This window comes from Argiope bruennichi, chromosome 8 (genome assembly GCF_947563725.1).
Source record: "Argiope bruennichi chromosome 8, qqArgBrue1.1, whole genome shotgun sequence".
Lineage (NCBI taxonomy): Eukaryota > Metazoa > Arthropoda > Arachnida > Araneae > Araneidae > Argiope > Argiope bruennichi.
The window spans coordinates 93,268,680-93,289,337 of NC_079158.1; the positions used below are offsets into that span (position 1 = coordinate 93,268,680).

At 26.7% G+C, this 20,658-nt stretch overlaps 1 protein-coding gene across 1 annotated transcript in view; it reads right to left on the reverse strand.

Annotated features, from left to right (window-relative positions):
* Positions 1–831: 831 nt before the first annotated feature.
* Positions 832–20,658, reverse strand: part of LOC129981304 (cell adhesion molecule Dscam2-like) — a 346,717-nt gene continuing 326,890 nt past the window's right edge. Inside the window, exons 14-22 of the mRNA XM_056092081.1 lie at positions 16,594–16,725; positions 12,305–12,472; positions 10,608–10,678; positions 9,799–10,039; positions 9,630–9,716; positions 7,983–8,168; positions 4,418–4,717; positions 3,376–3,552; positions 832–1,720 (exon numbers count right to left, since the gene is read on the reverse strand). Coding sequence (XP_055948056.1) covers positions 1,461–1,720; positions 3,376–3,552; positions 4,418–4,717; positions 7,983–8,168; positions 9,630–9,716; positions 9,799–10,039; positions 10,608–10,678; positions 12,305–12,472; positions 16,594–16,725 — 1,622 coding nt within the window. The 3' untranslated portion in view covers positions 832–1,460. The remainder of the gene's footprint in view (positions 1,721–3,375; positions 3,553–4,417; positions 4,718–7,982; positions 8,169–9,629; positions 9,717–9,798; positions 10,040–10,607; positions 10,679–12,304; positions 12,473–16,593; positions 16,726–20,658) is intronic.

The window sequence follows — 20,658 nt, forward strand, 5'->3', positions numbered from 1 at the left end:
CCTAAATTCGATTATTTTATCAAAGTTCCAAGTAACCCAATGATAAATAAATGTATTTGTGAAAATGTTAAAAAACACACACAGTGCGTTTTTTTTCAAAGCAAACTAAAGATTATGGGAAATAAATGAATGCAACTACATAGAAAATAATGATTTATTTGAGATAGTTTGATGCATTATTACATCATCTGAAGACTGTTGAAGTCATAAAAAGTCTTGGTCACAAGAGTCCAATGATATTTCGAACACGTCTTAGTGTCCATAAACGAAAAAGTGAGCGATGCAGGTGTGATTCAATAACTGTACAGCATTTGTTGTTTCCCAATAGAACTGTCTTTAATAGAAGTGTCGTGAACTAAAAATAAAATAATTAATAACAATATCGCTACATTAGAGAAATAGTAAAAAAAATTATAAAGTGTTAAAAGCGAATTTAACATGAAAAGTGGATAGTAAAATTAGCTTCTTCGTGAGAAAAAAATATGTATATACACAAATAATAATAAAAAAAAAATTAGGAAGTTATGGATTTAATATCCAACAACCATTTATTTTATAGACTCCTGATTTTTCAATGATGGCTTTACATAAAAAAACTTTATTCGTCACATCCGATTAACTGTAGTCCATTACATAAAAGATTATTTTAAATGAAAGAATTTGAAAAAAAGATATAACTTTAAATGGGGTTTTCATTTCCTATAACATTCTCCAAACACAGTTATATACATTATATTGGGGTTGATATTAAATGGAAAATTTAATTTCAATTAAAATTATTTGTTAAGTATAAATAAAAAACATTATGAGAATCACAATATCACATTTTTATTTTCGAATAATATAGTCCCTTTTTGAGATAATTTCTAGAAAATAATGCAAATGTTACTATCATCAAAATAATTGTAACTTGTCCAAATCTTATTATATTTCATTTTTAATTAATTTTAGGGTTGTCTTGAAAAGTGTCCTTTGTATAGAGAATATTACCTGCCTCATAATCTTTCCATGAGATATAAGTTAGCTTTTTATTACTTTTCTTATGAAAATATAGGCAATAATGAATATTATTTCATTCAAAATGTGCTCACATTAAAGGAAGAAAATATTTAAAATCTGTCTGCATATATAAAAGTTGTATTGAAAAAAAATTCGAAATTAGGAAAAATTAAACAACAATTCTATTTTTCTGTTCTCATGTAATTATAAAACTGGGTTTTTTTCCCTTCTAAAACAGTTTAGACAACTATTAAATTATTTCAGTAAATTCTTATGCAATAACCTTTTCTTAAATATACCTGGGATATTAATTATTTAAAGTTGAATATCTGTGTATGTAGCTCACAAAACACTTTCACCAAAATACAGTTCCATTATAGAAACAATTACGATAATATATATACATTAAATTAAATCCATCATCAGTTATATACACTTTACATTACACGAGCAATTCAATGTTAGTGCAGCTTGCTGACTACTTGAATAGGCACGTCATATGAATGTTCATTTCCTGTCAATGCTACAGAATGGTGGACGCCGTCAGTGTCGCCATCTACCGAGAACTGTGAGAGTCTGGCAGTGGCATAAGGGCAGGGAAGATAGAGAGATTCTCTGCATTGAGAACCTCGGTGGGATGAATCAGCTCGAGGTCGTTTTTCCCAAGCACTAAGGGCAACTGTTTCTGATTTCTGTATTTCACCCGTGCTTCTGCGATCAGCTAAAAATAAAAGTTGTTTTTGTAACTATCAATTGATGAGATGAAGAATTATAAAGCAAATAATCATGTTGAATATTAATTTATAGATTTTTATCATAAAAATTAAATTATTTGAAGGCTAGAAAGGAACAAAAAGAAAAAGATAATCAAACATATTCTGTAAATTTAGAAATTATATCTCACAGGAAATTAATTAAAAATAACGAAAATTCGTCCAATTTAAACTATTTCCCAAAAATTTTTAACTCATTGAAATTCCTTATGGCATTTCATTATATTAGTATTTAATAAGAGGATTTCCTAATATAAAATTTGAATGATAGTTTTTTACAAAAAATATTCAATATTGAGAATATATTTATAAAAATAACATTTAAATATTACAGAAAAAATTTATTAAAAAGCATTTTTGCTAATTTTTCGCATTTTTTGGTGAAATTTTGAGAACATATTATTTCTAAATTGAATTATAAAATATGAATATTATTTCTATTTCACATTTTATAAGCTAAGTTTGTAATCTTTAAGGCTTTCAAAATGTTATGTCAAAAGTGCGACAGAATGTAATATTTATATTTTTAGTTATTAAACATAAAAAATTTTCCTATTAAACTACTTATTGAATCATAAATTCAACATGAATCGTTTAATTTTTAAAAGGTTATCAGATTTAAGAAATCGAAGTAAACTTTAATTTAGCTTTTATTGCAAGAATCTTTCACAAATGGAAGCATTATAAAATGTCCAATATTTAATCAAAGTAATCACTTTCAACCTGATTTAGAGTGTTCATGAAGATTAAGGAAGCATACTGAATATGAATCATGTGATGATATGAGTTTCAATATAATATACAATGAAACCTCGTTTAGCAAGCGTAACTCTATCCCGAATCTTACTCGTAATGCTAAACATTTTCTTAGCGAAACAATTTTTTTTAATAGGAATCCATATAAAATAGGACAGTGCGTTTCATTCTTAAAAAAATATTCAAAAAATGTATAATAATATAATATATTGTTTATAATGCTTGCTGAAAGAAAATAAGAAAGACATTGCCTAAAGATATTTGTCATTGATACTCTTTGGAATTTTGAAAAAAAGGAAATGAGAAGCAGCATTATAGTCAGATGAATTTGTAACACACATAGTTATTTCCTTATAGGGCGATGCTTTTCTACATTGTATGATGCAATAATTTCCCGTGATTTCAGTATCTCTCTTATTTCATTGGAAGTTTGTTATTGTAGTGAGATTGTATCAACCCCCCTTTTAACAAATCTCCTTTTGGTTTTGCCTATGTTCTTCCACCATCTCTAACAATATCATTGGTATTCCCTCCAGCCGTAGAATTCTGGCTACAAATAGAGTCTCATCGATTAAGGCTTCATCAGCGTTTGCTCAAACCCTTCAGAACTATTAGGCCAAAACTTCTTCTATGTAGACATATAAGAGTTCTCTTAAAATATGTCTTCAAAATTCTGCGGCTAGAGGACATACAACTTATGATGTCACAGTGTCTCCTAGCCGCATGTTATTCAAAACATCGCTCATTAAATGAGTCATTTTTTAAAAACTCTGATTTGCTTGTTAAACGAGGTTTGACAGTATATTCCATTCAAATGACTTAATTTGTCTTGTCTTATTATATTTACCTCCTGAATCATGACCTTCTGGCCTTTGCCTTCGCCGTCTAGTAAGAACAGCACATGCTGCTATTAGAATTACAACTAGAACTACTGCTGAGCATACAGCTGATGTTATTACAGCGACACGCCTCTGAAGTTCCATTGCTGACGACTCAGCAACTACAAGCGGTGGATGTCCAATACCTGAAAAGATCATTTCAGCTGATTAAGTAGAGAAAAAAGTATAAAATTGTATAAATATTTATAAAATTATTTCACATACACACACACACACACACACACACACATACACATACACATACACATACATATATACATATATATATATATATATATATATATATATATATATATATATATATATATATATATATATATATATATATATATATATATATATATATATATATAAATAGAAATATTTAATTACTTTCATCACTTATTTCGAATTTACTTTTAACTATACAAAATTCCCTAAAATCAGAAGTCTATGTTTTATAATTGTTAACATGCTGATTTTACAATTATGAATTGAAAACACAGTTCAATTGTTATAAGGGTGCTAATTTAAAATATGATTTTAATATATGTTAAAATGTAATAAATATATTTTTATGGTAAATTGATGCATTAAGATCTTTTTAAGTCATTGTAAATTATATTTTCTAGAAACTCTTTTCCATTTGTTAGGTTCTATCGCTAAAATGATTTGAGAGACGTGAGGGGGGGGGGATTTTTAAAGCTCTCAAAAAATATCAGTGAATACATTTACTTAGTAGTCATTTGCTAATCGGGGTCTTTTTTAATATGCCATTTCCTTAAGAACGTGGGTTGTCATTATAGTTCAGGGAATTCTTTCTTTGAAAGAGAGACCTGCTCGTTCCAATATTTTGCTGTTCATGAATTCGAATGATTTTAGGAATGACAGGGCTAAAACAATGTGATATGAAACTGTGGTGTTAAAAATGCAAATATTTATAAAATTTAATTTTAAACATATATAAAATAAAAATATGAATTTTACATTTTTATAAAGGTTTGTTCTTACCTTGCGACTTCCCAACATCTATCCTCCTCGTTAAGAAGTCGAATTCCACTTCCTTATTGCCTGCGCTATTTCTAGCACCAGCAACCAGTTTGTACCACTGTCCTGGATTCAGTCCCGTGATGAATGCTCTTGGTCTGTGGTTTAACACTGGGATTTCTGTCCATTGCTGCTCATTTTGAGCTCTGTAGCGAAGAAAGTACTGAAGAATCGGACATCCACCATCATCCCATGCTGAAAGAAATACTGTGACAGAAGTAGCATTCACTTGCAGAAAATGGTCCTTCTGTGGTGAAGATGGTCCTAGAGGAAAATATAAATATCAGACTCATTTAAAAGTGAAAACAAAGTATAATATATCATCCCGTTGGTGTGGCGCGGAAGTTTGGAGAGGGGTGCTAGTGCAGGTGTTGTCCTCGTCATCTGACCAAGGCACAAAATTACGAGGTCCGTTCCAAAATAGCTCTACTGTTGATTTAAAACAGGACGTTAATAAACTAAACTAAGAAACCCTGCAATGGTTTTGTGCAATAAAAAGTTGGTATTTTAATGAAGTAAGGAATTGTTAAGCATCATAGAACAGTTTTTCCCCCTGAAACTACATCATATTTTATGCTACAGGTATATGCTACCATCAGACTACAATATTATGGTAATATCTTACCCCCACGATCATATTACTTTCAACTTTTTCATGATATCTCATATTTTATTATATTGCCTTCTCTTTATTTCATAAGAATTACAAAACTAAATTGATCATTTCATTCCATTGAAAAACCTTTTTACGTATTTATTTTTCATGTATATTGTTATTTAATATCTATTTTTTGATTTTAAATTAAATTTAGTTACTAATTTAATTTATATTATTTTTTAAATTTAAAATGGCATTGATTTGATGGCATAATTTTCTAATTTAAATACAATCGGCTTATTTATTTTGACTCTTCAAATATTAACCAGGAAATCGACATCTTGTAGGCCTTAAAAAATGAACTATGCTATAGATTTTATTAAAATTAATTTCTAATGGTAATTTAGACCGCACTTTCATATTTATAATAATTGACATTAGTTAACATATGTTCTTTTTAAAGGTAATTGTAAGTGTTTCTGTGAAGCTCGGACTGTTTTTGCAAAAAAATATTTACAAGCAAAAGTAGCAATCAAAGAATACTACTTCGTAGCTTTGGCGTCCTGTAGATATTGAATGACCATAGTAAACTGAGGTTGATGATAGAAGAACCAAAATAGAAACCATAGCCGTATTGGCCAGTACTGCCTTAACATCAAACTCCTTATATCACAGGAGTAGTATATTGTAAAAAAGAAAAAAAATTGATTTATTTGCTATTGTATTTACTCCAGTAAAAATATGATATGTTCATTGAAGAATCTCGTGAGATATAATCTCAATTTTACTAACATCATTCTTTGAGTAGTTTGATATCATTACACTCGAACTTTGAAAAAATTGAATAATTGCAAATACAAAAGTATAAATGAAAACTGAAATCAAAGCCGTGATAAAGAACAATTACGAAAAATAAATAAAGATTTCAATTTTATTAAATTTACAAACTTAGCATTATTTAATTTTTATATGTCTATTTCACAAATTACACTAATTATTCAATACAATATACAATACAATAAAGACAATAATGCATACAATAAAGAGAATAATGCATTTAAAAAATTGGTAATTCCCCACAAATTAAGTAATTAGCTACAGATATTGTCAATACGATAAAATAAATTATTTCTTTAGAGTTGGTACAAATGCTGTACTAATAGAGATTTTACCTCTGCTATAAAGCGATACAAATGCTACTAAACATATAGATTTAGACCGAACCGGTTTCTGTGTCTGGTAATTATTTATGAATATACTGCTTCCCTTTATATTTATCATGCTAATTATTTAAAAATACAACTATTACATTACTAACTATTGTGTCATTTAATAGCATCCGTTCAAGTTTTATAACTCAACATTTTCAATATTAACATAAGCATTTAATTTTAAGATTCTAATTATTTAAAACATTTTTTGTTTTCATTTTTTAAAATTAAAACTATTATATCCCATAAGTGTGAGCTCATTCATTTTTCTTAATTACAGCAATAATTTATTTTCTTAATTACAGCATCTTTCTTAATTACTATACTCAATGAATCTGCACCGCCGAATGCATTTGTTTTAGAGGAATACGCGAATCATAACATTACTATTACTAATTAATTAAAAGTAATATAAAATATTAATAGTAAAAATATTAAATAATAATGTTCCAAAGATAAACGAATATTCTTAAAGCTCTTTGTAATAGCAAATCTTTTATTTCTAGCCATGAACAATAGCCAGGAAAAGTATTAATTAATTGCAACAGCAGCTATTATCAAGAAATCCAGGATATCTCTTGAAAGTGAAATTCTCTAAACGCCAATTGGCATATTTAGCGCTATTAACCGCCACTTACCAAGAACTAATACCAATTCGGACACTTCAGTGGGCTGAAGCCAGTCGGCAACAGCATTTACGTGAAATTTAATCTAAAATCGTGAATTTTAATCAAATTATTTGATTTTGATTTTAATTCAATGATGCTTTTAATTTTAATTTAGAATTTAATTCAAAATTTCAATCAATGATTTTTAATTTGTTAATAATTGTTTATTAAATTCTTAACCAAAATAAATATGTACTTCAGAAAGCTTGCGCCTTCACATTTAATATTATGCCTACATAGATAACGGTACAAAATAATAAGAGTTTTTAATCCATGCATGAATTGTAGGGATGACTCATTTATATTCAATGCTTTTCAAAACAAGTTTTTTATTGTTCTTACATCACAATAACTGTCTTCAGAGAATACTTTGTGATTATATCCATTTTTATCAAAGTTTGACAATAATCTATAATGTTAAAATATTTGGAAGATTGAAAAAAAAATTGATCTAGCACTAACCACTGGTCATATTTCACCAATTTTTATTTTATAAGAAAAACCATGGTCTCTAATTATTGCATGAAAGATCTTTTACTCTTCATTGTTATCCATTTGAAAACGAAGTTACAAAAATATTACTTTAGTCTATCTACTCTGTAGAATGAATCTTTACCAGTGTCCTCGAATTACAGGACTGAACTTTCCTGTTTCCATTTCATATGTAAATTCATAATTTCAAGACAGGTTATCAACTATCCACTGCCCCCCATCGCCTTTCAGCTTCATGAGATTACGTAAAATAAAGCTTTAGCAAAGCTCACAATTTTCAGAATAAACCTATTTTACAATTTAATTTAGCTTTTTCGCAGATATGACTAAACAATCAGATTCCTGTCTATCTGTTGTTCAAGTTTACTTTAAAAAAAATACTTTGGGATAAAACGTAGTTCATAAAATTTGACTGGTATAACACAACTGATTCTATTAACATGGATGGCGAGTAGCTGGTCACCGAGGACGGCTAACAATACAACAATTTCATAAAAGTAACTGACTAACTAGGCTTATAGAAACTTATACTTTTACTCTGTTTTCATTATGTAACATACCTCTTCCTTCTGTTTTCACGGATAATATTTGGCTTCTTTCTCCTTTCCCTCCCGATGCGAAAGGGACCATGTAAATTTGATAAGCACTTCCGCATTTCAGATTTTCGAAGTTATAACTGGTGACATCTGGCGGTAGCGTGGCTTCTTTCCAGTCTTCGTTTTCCTCTCGTATGTATGCGAGGTAGCCTTTAGAAAACGAAAAAAACTCAGTGCAAGTTATAAAATTAAATGTATATATATATATACATATATATATTCTCAGACTTTACATCTCCACCAAATATCGAATGCATTAAATCATGTTGTTGAGTTGAATTCTATACATTAAAATAAATCAAAAATATATACATAATATTTAAGATATATATTCAGTAATGCAGAAATCAAGTATAATTTCTTAATTTTTTTTCATATATTTTCATGAATTACTGCCATCTTAACTCTCCAGCTGCTTATTCCGCGATTTCCGTGGGTTGGCATTCATCCATTTTCTATTGCATCCAGCGGTTTTCGAGTTTTAGTGCGTTTATTTTGACGATCATAGATTTTTATAATATTACATTATTATGTTGTAACATATAGTATCAGTTCACTTTGTTGGAAAAATATTTGAATTTATTTGCAAATATTGCATCTAAATAGTGATTTTAACCAGTTATGTAGTCAGAGGGTTAATCAGCATGAAAAAAAGTTATATAATTATGCTAATGCTAATCCTATTGCAGGCTGCTTACACATAAGTTAGAAAATGTATAACTTGATAATTCGGTCTTCATAACTATGCCATTCTAAATGCAAGATTTTTTTATTCTGTTTAATTCCTAAAGATACTGGTGAAATGAAATCTCCTAAAACTCCGATTCTCATTAGTTATATTTAAATGAATTAAGTTAATTATTCCTTTGTCTTTTTATTTTAAGCCAATAATTTTAGCTATAAATCAAAATATATAATATGTAAATTAGAAATTATTTTTCATATGAATATTACTTAATTTATTGAGGATACCGTGTGCTTATTAGGACAGGATACCGTGTGCTTATTTTACACCTGGTATCCTGTCTATTTCACGTCAAATTAAGAAAAATGTATGCCATTTCATTCTATTTCCAGTGTTTCGTTTATAACCACATATAATAACAAGTTTCTTAGCATTATTGTTTTATATTCGAAGTAAGAAATTATTTCGTATCTATGATAAAATTTTTATAATATATTAATTAAAAAAATTGTAGTATTATCGATATGCAAAGCATTGGAAATCACACGGTAATTGTATCTTTTATAAAGATTGCTCTTAATCCCAAATATTCGCAATCGATTAATCTTTATCGATATGTAAATCATTGGAAATCGAGCGATATATTTTTATTCTTCTTTTATAAAAAACGCTCTTAATCAAAATGTTTACAATCGATTAATCTTTACATCTACTATAATATATATGAAGAAGACTCAAACATTTTTTTTCTTCAAATTTTTGTCTGCGAAAATTTTAATTTAATTGTCTAACCCATTATATTATTGCTACAATTCTGTAATATATTTATAAATAATTAAAACTTTATATAGGAAAAGAAACTCCAAAGACCACTTGAATATTAATAATAACCAAGAATTTTGTAAATAAAAATAAAAGTGCATTACCTTCTACATCTTCAGAACTTTCCCACTGGATTTGAATAGAATTTGTTGTTGATTTAGAAACTTTTACTGGTGGACTCTTTGGAGGATCTAAATGATATGAGTAAGTAAGATTTAGCATATTATCTAGATATAATAATAAAGAAAAAGTAATCTTTAAATAAATAATTACCGAATTTTGACGTCTGAGCAACGATTTCATCAGACTGAGGGCCAGGACCTTTTTCATTGAAGGCTTGAACAACTATATTGTATTCTGTAGAGCTCATCAAGTTGGTGAGGACACATTCGTTTTCAAAATCATCAGTTACTTTCAATGTTTTGAAGAGATACTGACCTCCACTCTTAGCTGCTTTGTAACCAACATAGTAGCCAGTTATGGAGCCTCCACCGTCATTTGCTTCTTCCGGTGGCTACAATATCGGAAGGTGGTGAAATTTCAACTTATTCAGAAATAGATGACTTATGTTATTTTATACATAAAAGAAAAAGAAAAAAAATTAATCGTTTTCTTTGTGTATATTTTAAGAAATCACTTTCACCAAACAATATTTTAATTATATATAAATATATTTTTATTTAAAATGTATTTTATTTTATTCATTGTATATTTTTATTGTATTTCAGATTTCTCAAAATCCGTTTAAAATTTTCCACATATGTATTATATGATTTCCATTCAATATTAATAATAAAATATAGAACATTTAGGTGCAACACCACGGAATGTTAATAGATGCTTTTATAATGTCTCATTTATTTGTAACATTTATTTTCATTAGCATTATTTATTATTATTATATTGTCTCATTTGTTTTTATTAGCAACATTTTAGGCGTTTGCATGTGTCGCCATCTCTCGGAAAATAGAGAAGTTTACTAGAAATTAGAACTGATATGGCTTTGTGCTGCCATCTGTTACACATTTGTTTACTGAAAGATTTATTAAATAAACGATAATAATTTGATAAGTTCAACATACCCTCCAAGAAACTTTTAAAGAATTTGAATTAAGAGGAGCCACTCTCACTTGCAGAGGAGGTGTACGTGGTACTGTAAAAGAGAAAGAGAAGAAATTGCATATGTATTATTAATATATAATTTTTGAGTGCACAAACAAGAAGAGAAAAATAATTTTGTGATATGGAAATACGAAAATGAAATGTTTTGACAATAACTTTTAATTTATGACATCATTTGCATATAAAAAACAGCTAATGTGTACTTTGAGTTTTAAACATTGCTTTTCTAGAATTGATTATAGAAGAGTATTATTGAGACGGATAAATAATATTGTGAAAACTAATTATATAATAAGATACAATAATGCTATTAATATCGGAACTCAATATTCGATCTCGAAGTTCAACTTCAAAGTCGTGTGTATCAATTTCAACTTCCTGGAAAAAAATTCTTTCCATGAATATAACTTCTCGATTACGAGAATATGTATTCCTATCTTTAAATGTATTCCTATCTTTCACTATGCAACAACTATTTTTAAAATATTTATTTTTTAAGGATATTACATGATAATGTTTTAAATTAAATTTTAATTTAATTTAAAACAAATTTAATTTTAACTGAAAAAATTTTACTAACTGATTTTTTTTCCTTTTTATTTGATTCTGTTAGAAATATATACGCATATTTATATTTAATTTGACAAAATCCATTAATTTTTGAATCTACATAAAATGCTATAATATCAAATATAGAAATCACTCATTATATTTATTGTCGAATAAAATCAAGCCATCATAGAATTTTAAATTATTTCATTGAACATTTTTGAAGAAGTATTAAATTTAGCGCTTCGCTATTATTATCAACAAAATACTATTAGAAATGTTCTGGAAATTATTCGCCGTGCCATCGAAATGTCAATTCAGTCAAAGAGAAAAACATATAAAAGAAAGAAGAAAAAGGCTTCTAACAGAAAGTTTAATCGTATGCAAAAACAAGTTTAATCCTTGCCAGATAGGTAATGGCTGTGATTTGCCTATGGGAATTGTTATTCATATTTTTCAAAACATTTATTCGACAAAAATTATTTTCGTATTATTTGAAAACTGAAATAGTTACCTTTATAATAATATCGATTCCATCTTTGTAACAATTTCTCCCTTGATTATAATATTATTTTTTAATTTAATTTATTACTTAATCTAAACAAAATCTTTTAATGTTCTGATGGAATTCAAATTCATCCATGAAAGCTTAGTCGCAAGTTTTTGACACCATAATGGAATTTTCACTTAGTTTTTTATTTCGTAATATATGCACTTTTTTATTTACTGTGAGTTGATTTAATTCATTATATTATTTTTATATATTATTTTTTCACTCGTATCATATAACAATATTTGTTCGTAATATATAACTAAAAAGTCAATAATCTCGACAAACAAACTGATCGTCAACGGTGGCTAGCAATGTAATAATCAATTACGAAAATAAATTCCCATTCATTATATATAAAGCTTTTTTTTTTTTTTGGAAGTATGATTATTTGTATTCTAATAAACCAAATTTTTAGAATCAAAAATCCATCTCCTTGTTTATTATCTATGCTATTATTATTTTACAAGGGCTTTGAGAGCTTACTACTTTTAAAATATGAGCCATAAAATATCAGGAATTACATGTGGGAGGAGAATTCAACATGTATAAAAATACCTTCATCATCAGTTGTGACAGTCAGTATTTTGCTTCTGGTACTTCTACCGATTGCATTTTCCGCCAATACATGCAAATTATACGTAGTTCTGGGTTTTAAGCCTCTTATAGTTGTATCTGTTTGACTTCCAGATATATCTGTCGTCACAATGTTAGAATCTGGGTTTCCTAAAAAGAAAAAAGAAAAACTTACAATAATACCACTTTTATAATTAAAATAAAGGATAATAAACCGGCTCAAGTTAAAACCTTAAGTAATAAAGTAGTATATAATGTTTGATGAATATCGGTACAGCAATATAATTTGCCAAGATAATTCAAGAGAAATTTGCAAATACAAGGAAGAGTGAAGAGAAATCAGCAAGTAAAGATTCAATCAGTATTAAAATCTAAACCTAATAATGTCATGAAATTTGTTATAAAATTTTATCGCCCACAAATCAGTTTATATAAAAATATAAATCCATTTATTTCCAAAACTAAAGCAATTTACTAATTAGTGATCGATAATTGATTAATTTTTTAGTTACACCTCTAGAGTATCTGGAAAATTGGATTGCAACATTTATCGGATATCATGATTTAACATCCTTTGCGAGATTGAGAATATAAAGAGGATAAAGAATTTTATTAAAAAACAGATTTCTTATGAAAATACTTTATAAAATCTCTTTGTTGATTGGGAGCTGTATGAATGAAATGTGGATATGGATTTCATTCCTTGTCTCTTACATCACAACTGTAAAGTCTGCATAAATCTCTACTAATAATAAAGATGAATTTGTATTACAAAATTTAGTACATATACATGAAGGGCTTGTATATATATATATATATATATATATATATATATATATATATATATATATATATATATATATATATATATATATATATATATATATATATATATATATTTATAAACACTTTGAGTGGTAATGTGCACCTTGGAGCATTTTTTAAATTTTAATTAGAACTTTAATAAATTAAATATTAAGTTAAATTTTGATGTTTTTTCTCCATATGAAATATTATTGGCAAAAATAGATTTTACATTGTTTCGAAATTTAAAAAAAAATTATTTTTAGTTATACCAATGTAATAGTAGTGTGATTTTTTTTAATTTGTTTATTTTTAAAAATATTTTTTTCCTGATTTTCAACTAAGGATTACTTTGTTGAGCATTGTTTAATCAAACATTTTACCATGCATTTTTCTTCCATTGTTGAAAGTTGAAGAAGAATTTTATTTTATATCAGTAAAAATTTTTAAGACGAACAATGCTCCATGAAGTTACAATATCGGGAAATTTAAATGAGCGCTATGTAACTTAATAGCGCTATGATGTTATGGGACTATCTGCATTAGAAAAGTTTATGCGCACAATAAACATAATTTAAGTAAGACAATTAAATTAACACAGCTTTAAAATCAGACATTTTGGTGGATTTCTGAATAAAAAGGTATAATTAAAAGAGTTTTTAAAATTAAATATATTTAATATTCTTGGCGTGAATGGCGGTAGCTAGGGACGACTACTGTATAGTATAGCAAAGTGTATAAGGCAAATAACTATCGTTATTCGGCGTGTAGAAATTAGTGATTTATTTTTCGCAATCATATAAAAATGGAATAATGTCAAACTGTTTATTAAAATTTGGTAGTTGGTTTTTGATTCGAAGAGTCCTTTATTTCTAATAAAATATTTCTACCTTAAAAAAAGAGCACATTTTTAATCATTTAATATAGTTTGAAACTATACATGAAATATTAAAGTCATAAAAATATTCAATAATAAAGGAATTTTAATTAATAAATATGACATTTTTTTAAAAATTTCAAACAATTTTATTAATTTAACATCAGCAATTGTTATAATAGAAATTACATAGATAAATATTTGCAAAATTATATTCATTAGCTATTAAGACTCTGGACATTTTGTTGCATAATCTTATAATGAATTTTATATGTTCTTCATTTAACTATATTTTTTTAAGAAATGCATATATTTTTGCACAATTTTGCTATAGGTTTTCGGGTTCTCATTTCTATCTTCTCTTCAGAATTGTTACAATACATAAGCATCCAAAAATCTAGCTTAACCTTTATGTTCATTTTGTAAAGTATACCATACATACAACTTTATAAAAATATACTACCACTATAAAATAATTTTTAACTTAGTTTTATTAAACGATTTTTATTACACGATTTATTTATTTTTTTTATGGTTTTTATAGCGTAAAGAGGCTACCGATATACATTTTTTTTTCTGCTTTTCTTCAAAAAAGCAATCTTGCCACGATAAAGGTTAACGTGATTTTTTTTTTTGAATTATTATTCAATAAAACTGCTACAAATCTTATTCTTAGATACAACACTTGGTCTATATATTTGTCTTTAAAGTGACAGATGCTAAATAATCAATACACAACGCTACGATATTTCCAGTAATGAAAACAAGCAATATGATTTAAATTCTGTAGTTGCATTTGCATGAAATGTTATATATTTTCTTTGTAAATCATATTTTAGTAAACAGCTGAAACTAAATACTATATTAAAACATATTTGTATTCATATCAAATAGAATTCAGAATAGAATTTCAGAACCGTTTCTGCAAATATGCCAATATTTTTATTCAAATATTGCAAAAGATGCTACCTGTTATGAGTAACTATTAAAAAAAATAATTCCTATTTCCAATATACTACATTTCATAAAAAATTAATGCGTGAAAAATAAAGACCAGTGCAATACAAGGAGCTAGATATTGATGTGATAAAGCACATGCCTTGGAGGGAAAGGTGAAAATAGAATAATATTCTATTTGCCTTTATGAAAAACCAACTTACGAGGAAATGTTTGAATAAGTAAATCAACAATGTTAATCAAAAAAGCATTACAGCGTTTGATCAATCAAGCAAAACTTTGCATACGATTTTATTTGCTTATATATTTCATTTAAAAAGCGAGGGATTTTGTTTATATATAACTTTTTATTAAATTAACAGAAAAAAAAGATACCAGTTTCATTTTTTTATAATTTTGTCTCATAGTATAGTAGAAGTTCTTGTTATTATTAAATTAAAATAATGATTCATTGATATTAATAAAGGGAAAAGGACATCAATAGACATGATTACAATTACTAAATATTTTGGTGATTTAGTGTCTTTCCAACTAAAAATTTCAATGCCAGATAAATATTTTTTAAATAAGCTTAAAAGATATTACGATACAATTAAGTAAATACTAATATGTATTTATTTTCTTCTTGGTAAAAAATAAATTTATCCTTTTTAATGCTACTTTCTTGGTAGCAGTAAGCATAATTAAATTATAATTTTATCGAAATATTTTAAGTTCTATCACGCATTTTTATGAAAATAAAAAGGTTTTGCCTTCTTATAAAATATAGCATCTGATATATGTATATAGCACTGCTATATATAACTGTTATATATATTACACTGTTATATATATTACTGTTATATATGCACTGTTATATATATTAGATATAAAATATAGCACTGCTTTCTAAAGTTCATTATACTTTACATAAACTTTTTTCAGTTTATCGTCACTTATGGTGAATTAAATTTAAATTCAGATTCACAAATGTTATGAAATTTACTCTAATTGTTATTTGGACTAACAAGAAATAATAGAAATGTGCTCGTTTTTTTTTTATTTTTTTTTTCACAAAAAGAAAATAAACACTCATAAGGTGTGATTAGGATTCCTTTTGTACAACTTATTAATAATCTTTATCACAGTCAACATTTTTTTGATTCTTTAAAAGTTATTCTAAAGTAAAAAAAGCATTAATAAATTTATATTCTCCCCCCCCTTTTTTTAAATGATTGGAAATTGAATAAAGTTTGAAAAAAAATTGCAAGTAATACCAATAATAAAAAAAATATTTGGCAAGTCTAATCTGTTTGATTTTATAGTTTTATTGGTTTGTAAAATGGGAAAAGTTATTAGAAACAGATCTATCAGCATTTTATTTCATATTAAAAAAATAAAGATATGAACGAAATAAACATCACTGCGTACAATTACAAACTTTTTAAATGGTATGCAAATGTATAGAAACAACAAACTTTATTAAAAATTTAATAAACTTTCATATCTGAGTTTTCTTAAATAATATGATATATTAATTAATGCTTGCATTTTATGTACTATTTAAATCCATATGGGCAATGGATTTACGTTTCAATAAATAAATGGAAGTTTTTGCAAATATTGTGCAACATGAAAACTTGTTTAATCTTACCTTTTGTGTTTTCCGTCACTACTAGAAACCTAAGAATAGGACTGTTTCCATTAAAAGGCATCGCCCATCGGATATGCACACTCCTGCTTGAAATATGGATGACTTCTAGCTGAGTCGGATGATCCGGTGGCTCTGAAATATTTAAAATCTACCTTAAGAACAATAAAATTTATTCTACCAACTTCAAAAGAGTTTTCAAATCTATATTCCATAAAAAGAAAAGAAAACGTGAAAAGACTACATGGAGAAAATGTTGAAAAAGTTACATCCAAAAGAAAGCTTTTACTTTCCTTTTCTATTCTTTTTTTATTTCACTTTTAATAACACAAAAAAGTAAGACACAAAATGTCTTAAAAGTTGTCAAAAAATATAGAAGTCAGGAAGTCTTAGCTGTCTGTAAAGTAAGAAATCTAAAAACATAACGGAAAATGGAAATTTGCCTAAACTTGCTTCAGTGTCCATATTAGTAAATTGCTGTAATTCTTAACAGCAATGTTACGGTAACTTCATAATATTGTCTGGCATTCAGAATGTCAGAAAATATCTGAGAAATATCTAATAATATTCTGTGTTTATATGAGTTATTGATCCCGCATTTAGCGGTTCAATATAGTATAGGTTGCAAAAGAAAAATAATTTCAGATAAGAGGTCAAAGTACACAAGCATATTGGGGTAAGAAACTAAATTAATTAAATCCTTTTTCAATAAAAAGACCAGTAAAAATAATGAAAATATTCTTTTCTTTTCTTTTTTGAAGATAGAATCGAATTTATGAATTGGTAAATCACTTTCAGATTTCGATATTTTCATATAGTATATTGTGTAAGAATTATCACAATTGACACTATCTGCATATTTTGTGCATCTTGATAAATATCTTGAAATAATAAATATTTACTAAATATTCAGGCACGAAAATTTCTAGAGTTATCCTTGCATATAAGTATATTTATACATCTTGCTTTGTTTTGTATTACGTTTACTTGTTATTTTTTAAGCATACGTATACTTTATATTATATTTTCTCTAATTTCTTCTTCTATGTGATGTAAATGCGTTTTACATTCTTTTTATGGTTTTTTTTTATATTCTCTATTACTTTTAAATTACTTCTTCTTTCTTTCAAGTATATTATATTCATTATTTATTTTTGTACGTTTTATAATTTTTTCCCCTTTTTTTTAAGTATATATATTTATTTATTGTTTATTTTGGTTTTTTTTTCTGATTTTTCTACCAACCGACTTGTACTAGATTTACACCCTTTGGGTAAATTAGGTCGGTGTGGAGAATAAAAAAAAAAAAAAAGATAGTAAACTAGGTCAGAGAGGGAATTAGAAAGATAAACGCATGGAAAGCAATGGATGATGGCAACATAGAAAACTTCGATGACTGTAATAGAAGTTACTATTCATGTCAAGAGTACTGAAAGTTTTCAATGAAATAAATATTAATTTTAAAAACTGAGTTCAAAATCCCATTAATCAGTAATTGCTGTTTGATAAATTTTATAAGGATATAAATTATATTTAAATAGTTTATTTTTAGATTATATATGATTCTGATAATCATTTTATGATTATTAAAATGATATAAAGATACTCTATTGTGCCTTTGTCATGCTCACTTTTAAACTATCTAAATAAAAACATGAAAGAATAGAATTATGGGAGAGCTAATACATATCTGGAATGCTCTCTTTAAAATCTAAATTTTATTTAAACTCACATTATTTCTCTTGCAAAAATAATAATAATAATAATAATAATAATATATATATATATATATATATTGTTTTGGTATATTCTTTTAGAGTTATCTTTTGTAACCCTTATCTTAAAGATAACTATTCATAAGATATCACTGTAGCATGTTTTAATAACATCATATAAACTATTTTAAAGCATAAAATTTGCACTTTTTAATTTTGAAAGCGGTTGATTCGATATTTTGAGGTACTTAAAATATTAAATCACGAAAAAATCCTATTTCAAAGATTTTTATGAAATTATGCTTCGATTACTAATTATAAAATATTTGATAAAACTACCAGTTAATAATCAAGACATCAAAAACAATATGGAAGGAAGCTTCGAGAAGCTAAAAGCTTTAACTAGTATTTCAATGTTATTTTTATTTGCAAGAACAACAAAAGATACAGAATAGAATAGCTCGGATAATAAGCACAATAGTCTGGTAATCCTTCCTCTCTTGTCCGAAAACGGATGTTAAAAAATAAATAGAATCGAGATGAGGAAATCAAATTGCACAAGCATGCATCTGCTTTACTTTCTGTATCTGCAGTTTAATTTTGTTTTACATTAGATGTCAGTTTATCTCAAAGATAACTTTCTATAATGAATACATTTAGAAAAAACATATGAAAAACAGCAAATATGTTTTGTATTTGACTAATTATGGACATAATTCTATTTAATGAAGTGTTTAATTTTTTCTTCCTTATAAATCTGTTCATTCATTATACATGATTTATCGAAATCGTGGCAACAGAAATCAATAGTTTAAACAGAATCAAAAACCATTGACTTTGATTCTGCTAAAACAAGAATGAATGTTTTTGATTTTGCTCAATATACTGTATTTGATTCTGCTAAAATGGTTCTTGATTTTGGGGAGAAAAATGTTTTGCTCTACAAAAAATATTCACAGTATTTCTGCGCTCAAATTGTATTTTTCAGATATTGTGCTGTAGCAGGTGTGACACAATTTTTGTATCTTGAAATGTACAAATTTTTTCAAAAAATGTATATTTTGTGATAGATTATCATTTAATTAAAAACAAAACAAAATATTTTGTTATTATTATTATTATTAATGTATAGAGTTATTTTTAGTAAACTTTACTTATCATCTTCCAATTTTTTTTTCATTTATATATTTCAATACCACACTCATATTTATGCTTCAATAGCACGAAAACGCATGAAATTAGCATTCTTTTAAATGAAAAATATGAATGGCTTTAAGAAGAATCGGATTGTCAACAGATCTGAAACACCGCGTGAGAAAACATTTTATTCTACAAAAAATATTCCCAATCTCTCTGTGCAAAAATTGTATTGTTCAGATGCTACGGGGTAGGTTCGACGCAATTTTTGCACCTTCATATGCACAAATCTTATCAAAAAATGTGTGTTTGCAGTTTTCTTTTTATTGAAAAAACAAACAAAATAACTAACTATTTTTTATTATTTTATGCAGTTTTCTAGAATAAACATTACTGATCATCTAACATTTTTTTTTATTCATATGTTTGAATATCACACACATGCAAACACTAAAACGCATCGACTTAGCATTCTTTTACATGAAATATATGGGTGATTTCAAAGAGGATCGGGAGTCAAACAGATCTGAAATAGCGAGAGAGAAAAATTTATTCTACAAATATTCAGTCTCTCAGTGCAAAAATTGTGTTGCTCAGAGGCTATTTGGTAGCAGATTTGACGCAACTTTTGTATCTTTATACATACAAATCTTTTCAAAAAATGAATGTTTTATGATTGATTCTTTTTACTGAAAAAACAAACACAATAATTATTTAGCTTTTATTATTTTATGCAGTTACCTTGAGTAAAATTTTTGATCACTAACCAATTTTTTTCACTTATATGTTTGAATATCACACGCATGCAATAACCAAAATGCATCGAATTATTACACTTTTACTAGAAAAATATGAATGACATCAAGCAGAATCGGATGATCAAACAGATCTGAAATATTTAAAACATTCCACCGAAGCAATTCAATTTCTTCACCACTTCCACTTCCACGAAATTTAACTTTCCTTTCCACATGCCAAGAAAATCACAGAGATATAAATAAATTAATAAACAACCCATCAAAGACGACATGGAAGAATGCCTCAAGACACAAACATCCAAAGTTTTCACTTTTACTTTACTGCTATTTTTATTTTGCTTGAGAAAAAACATAATAGCAAAAAAGAAATGCTGACAATAAAGATAAAAGTCTGGAATCCATCCTCCCGTAACGCGCAAAAGATATAAATGTATATATAAAAAATAAAGCAAGTGTAG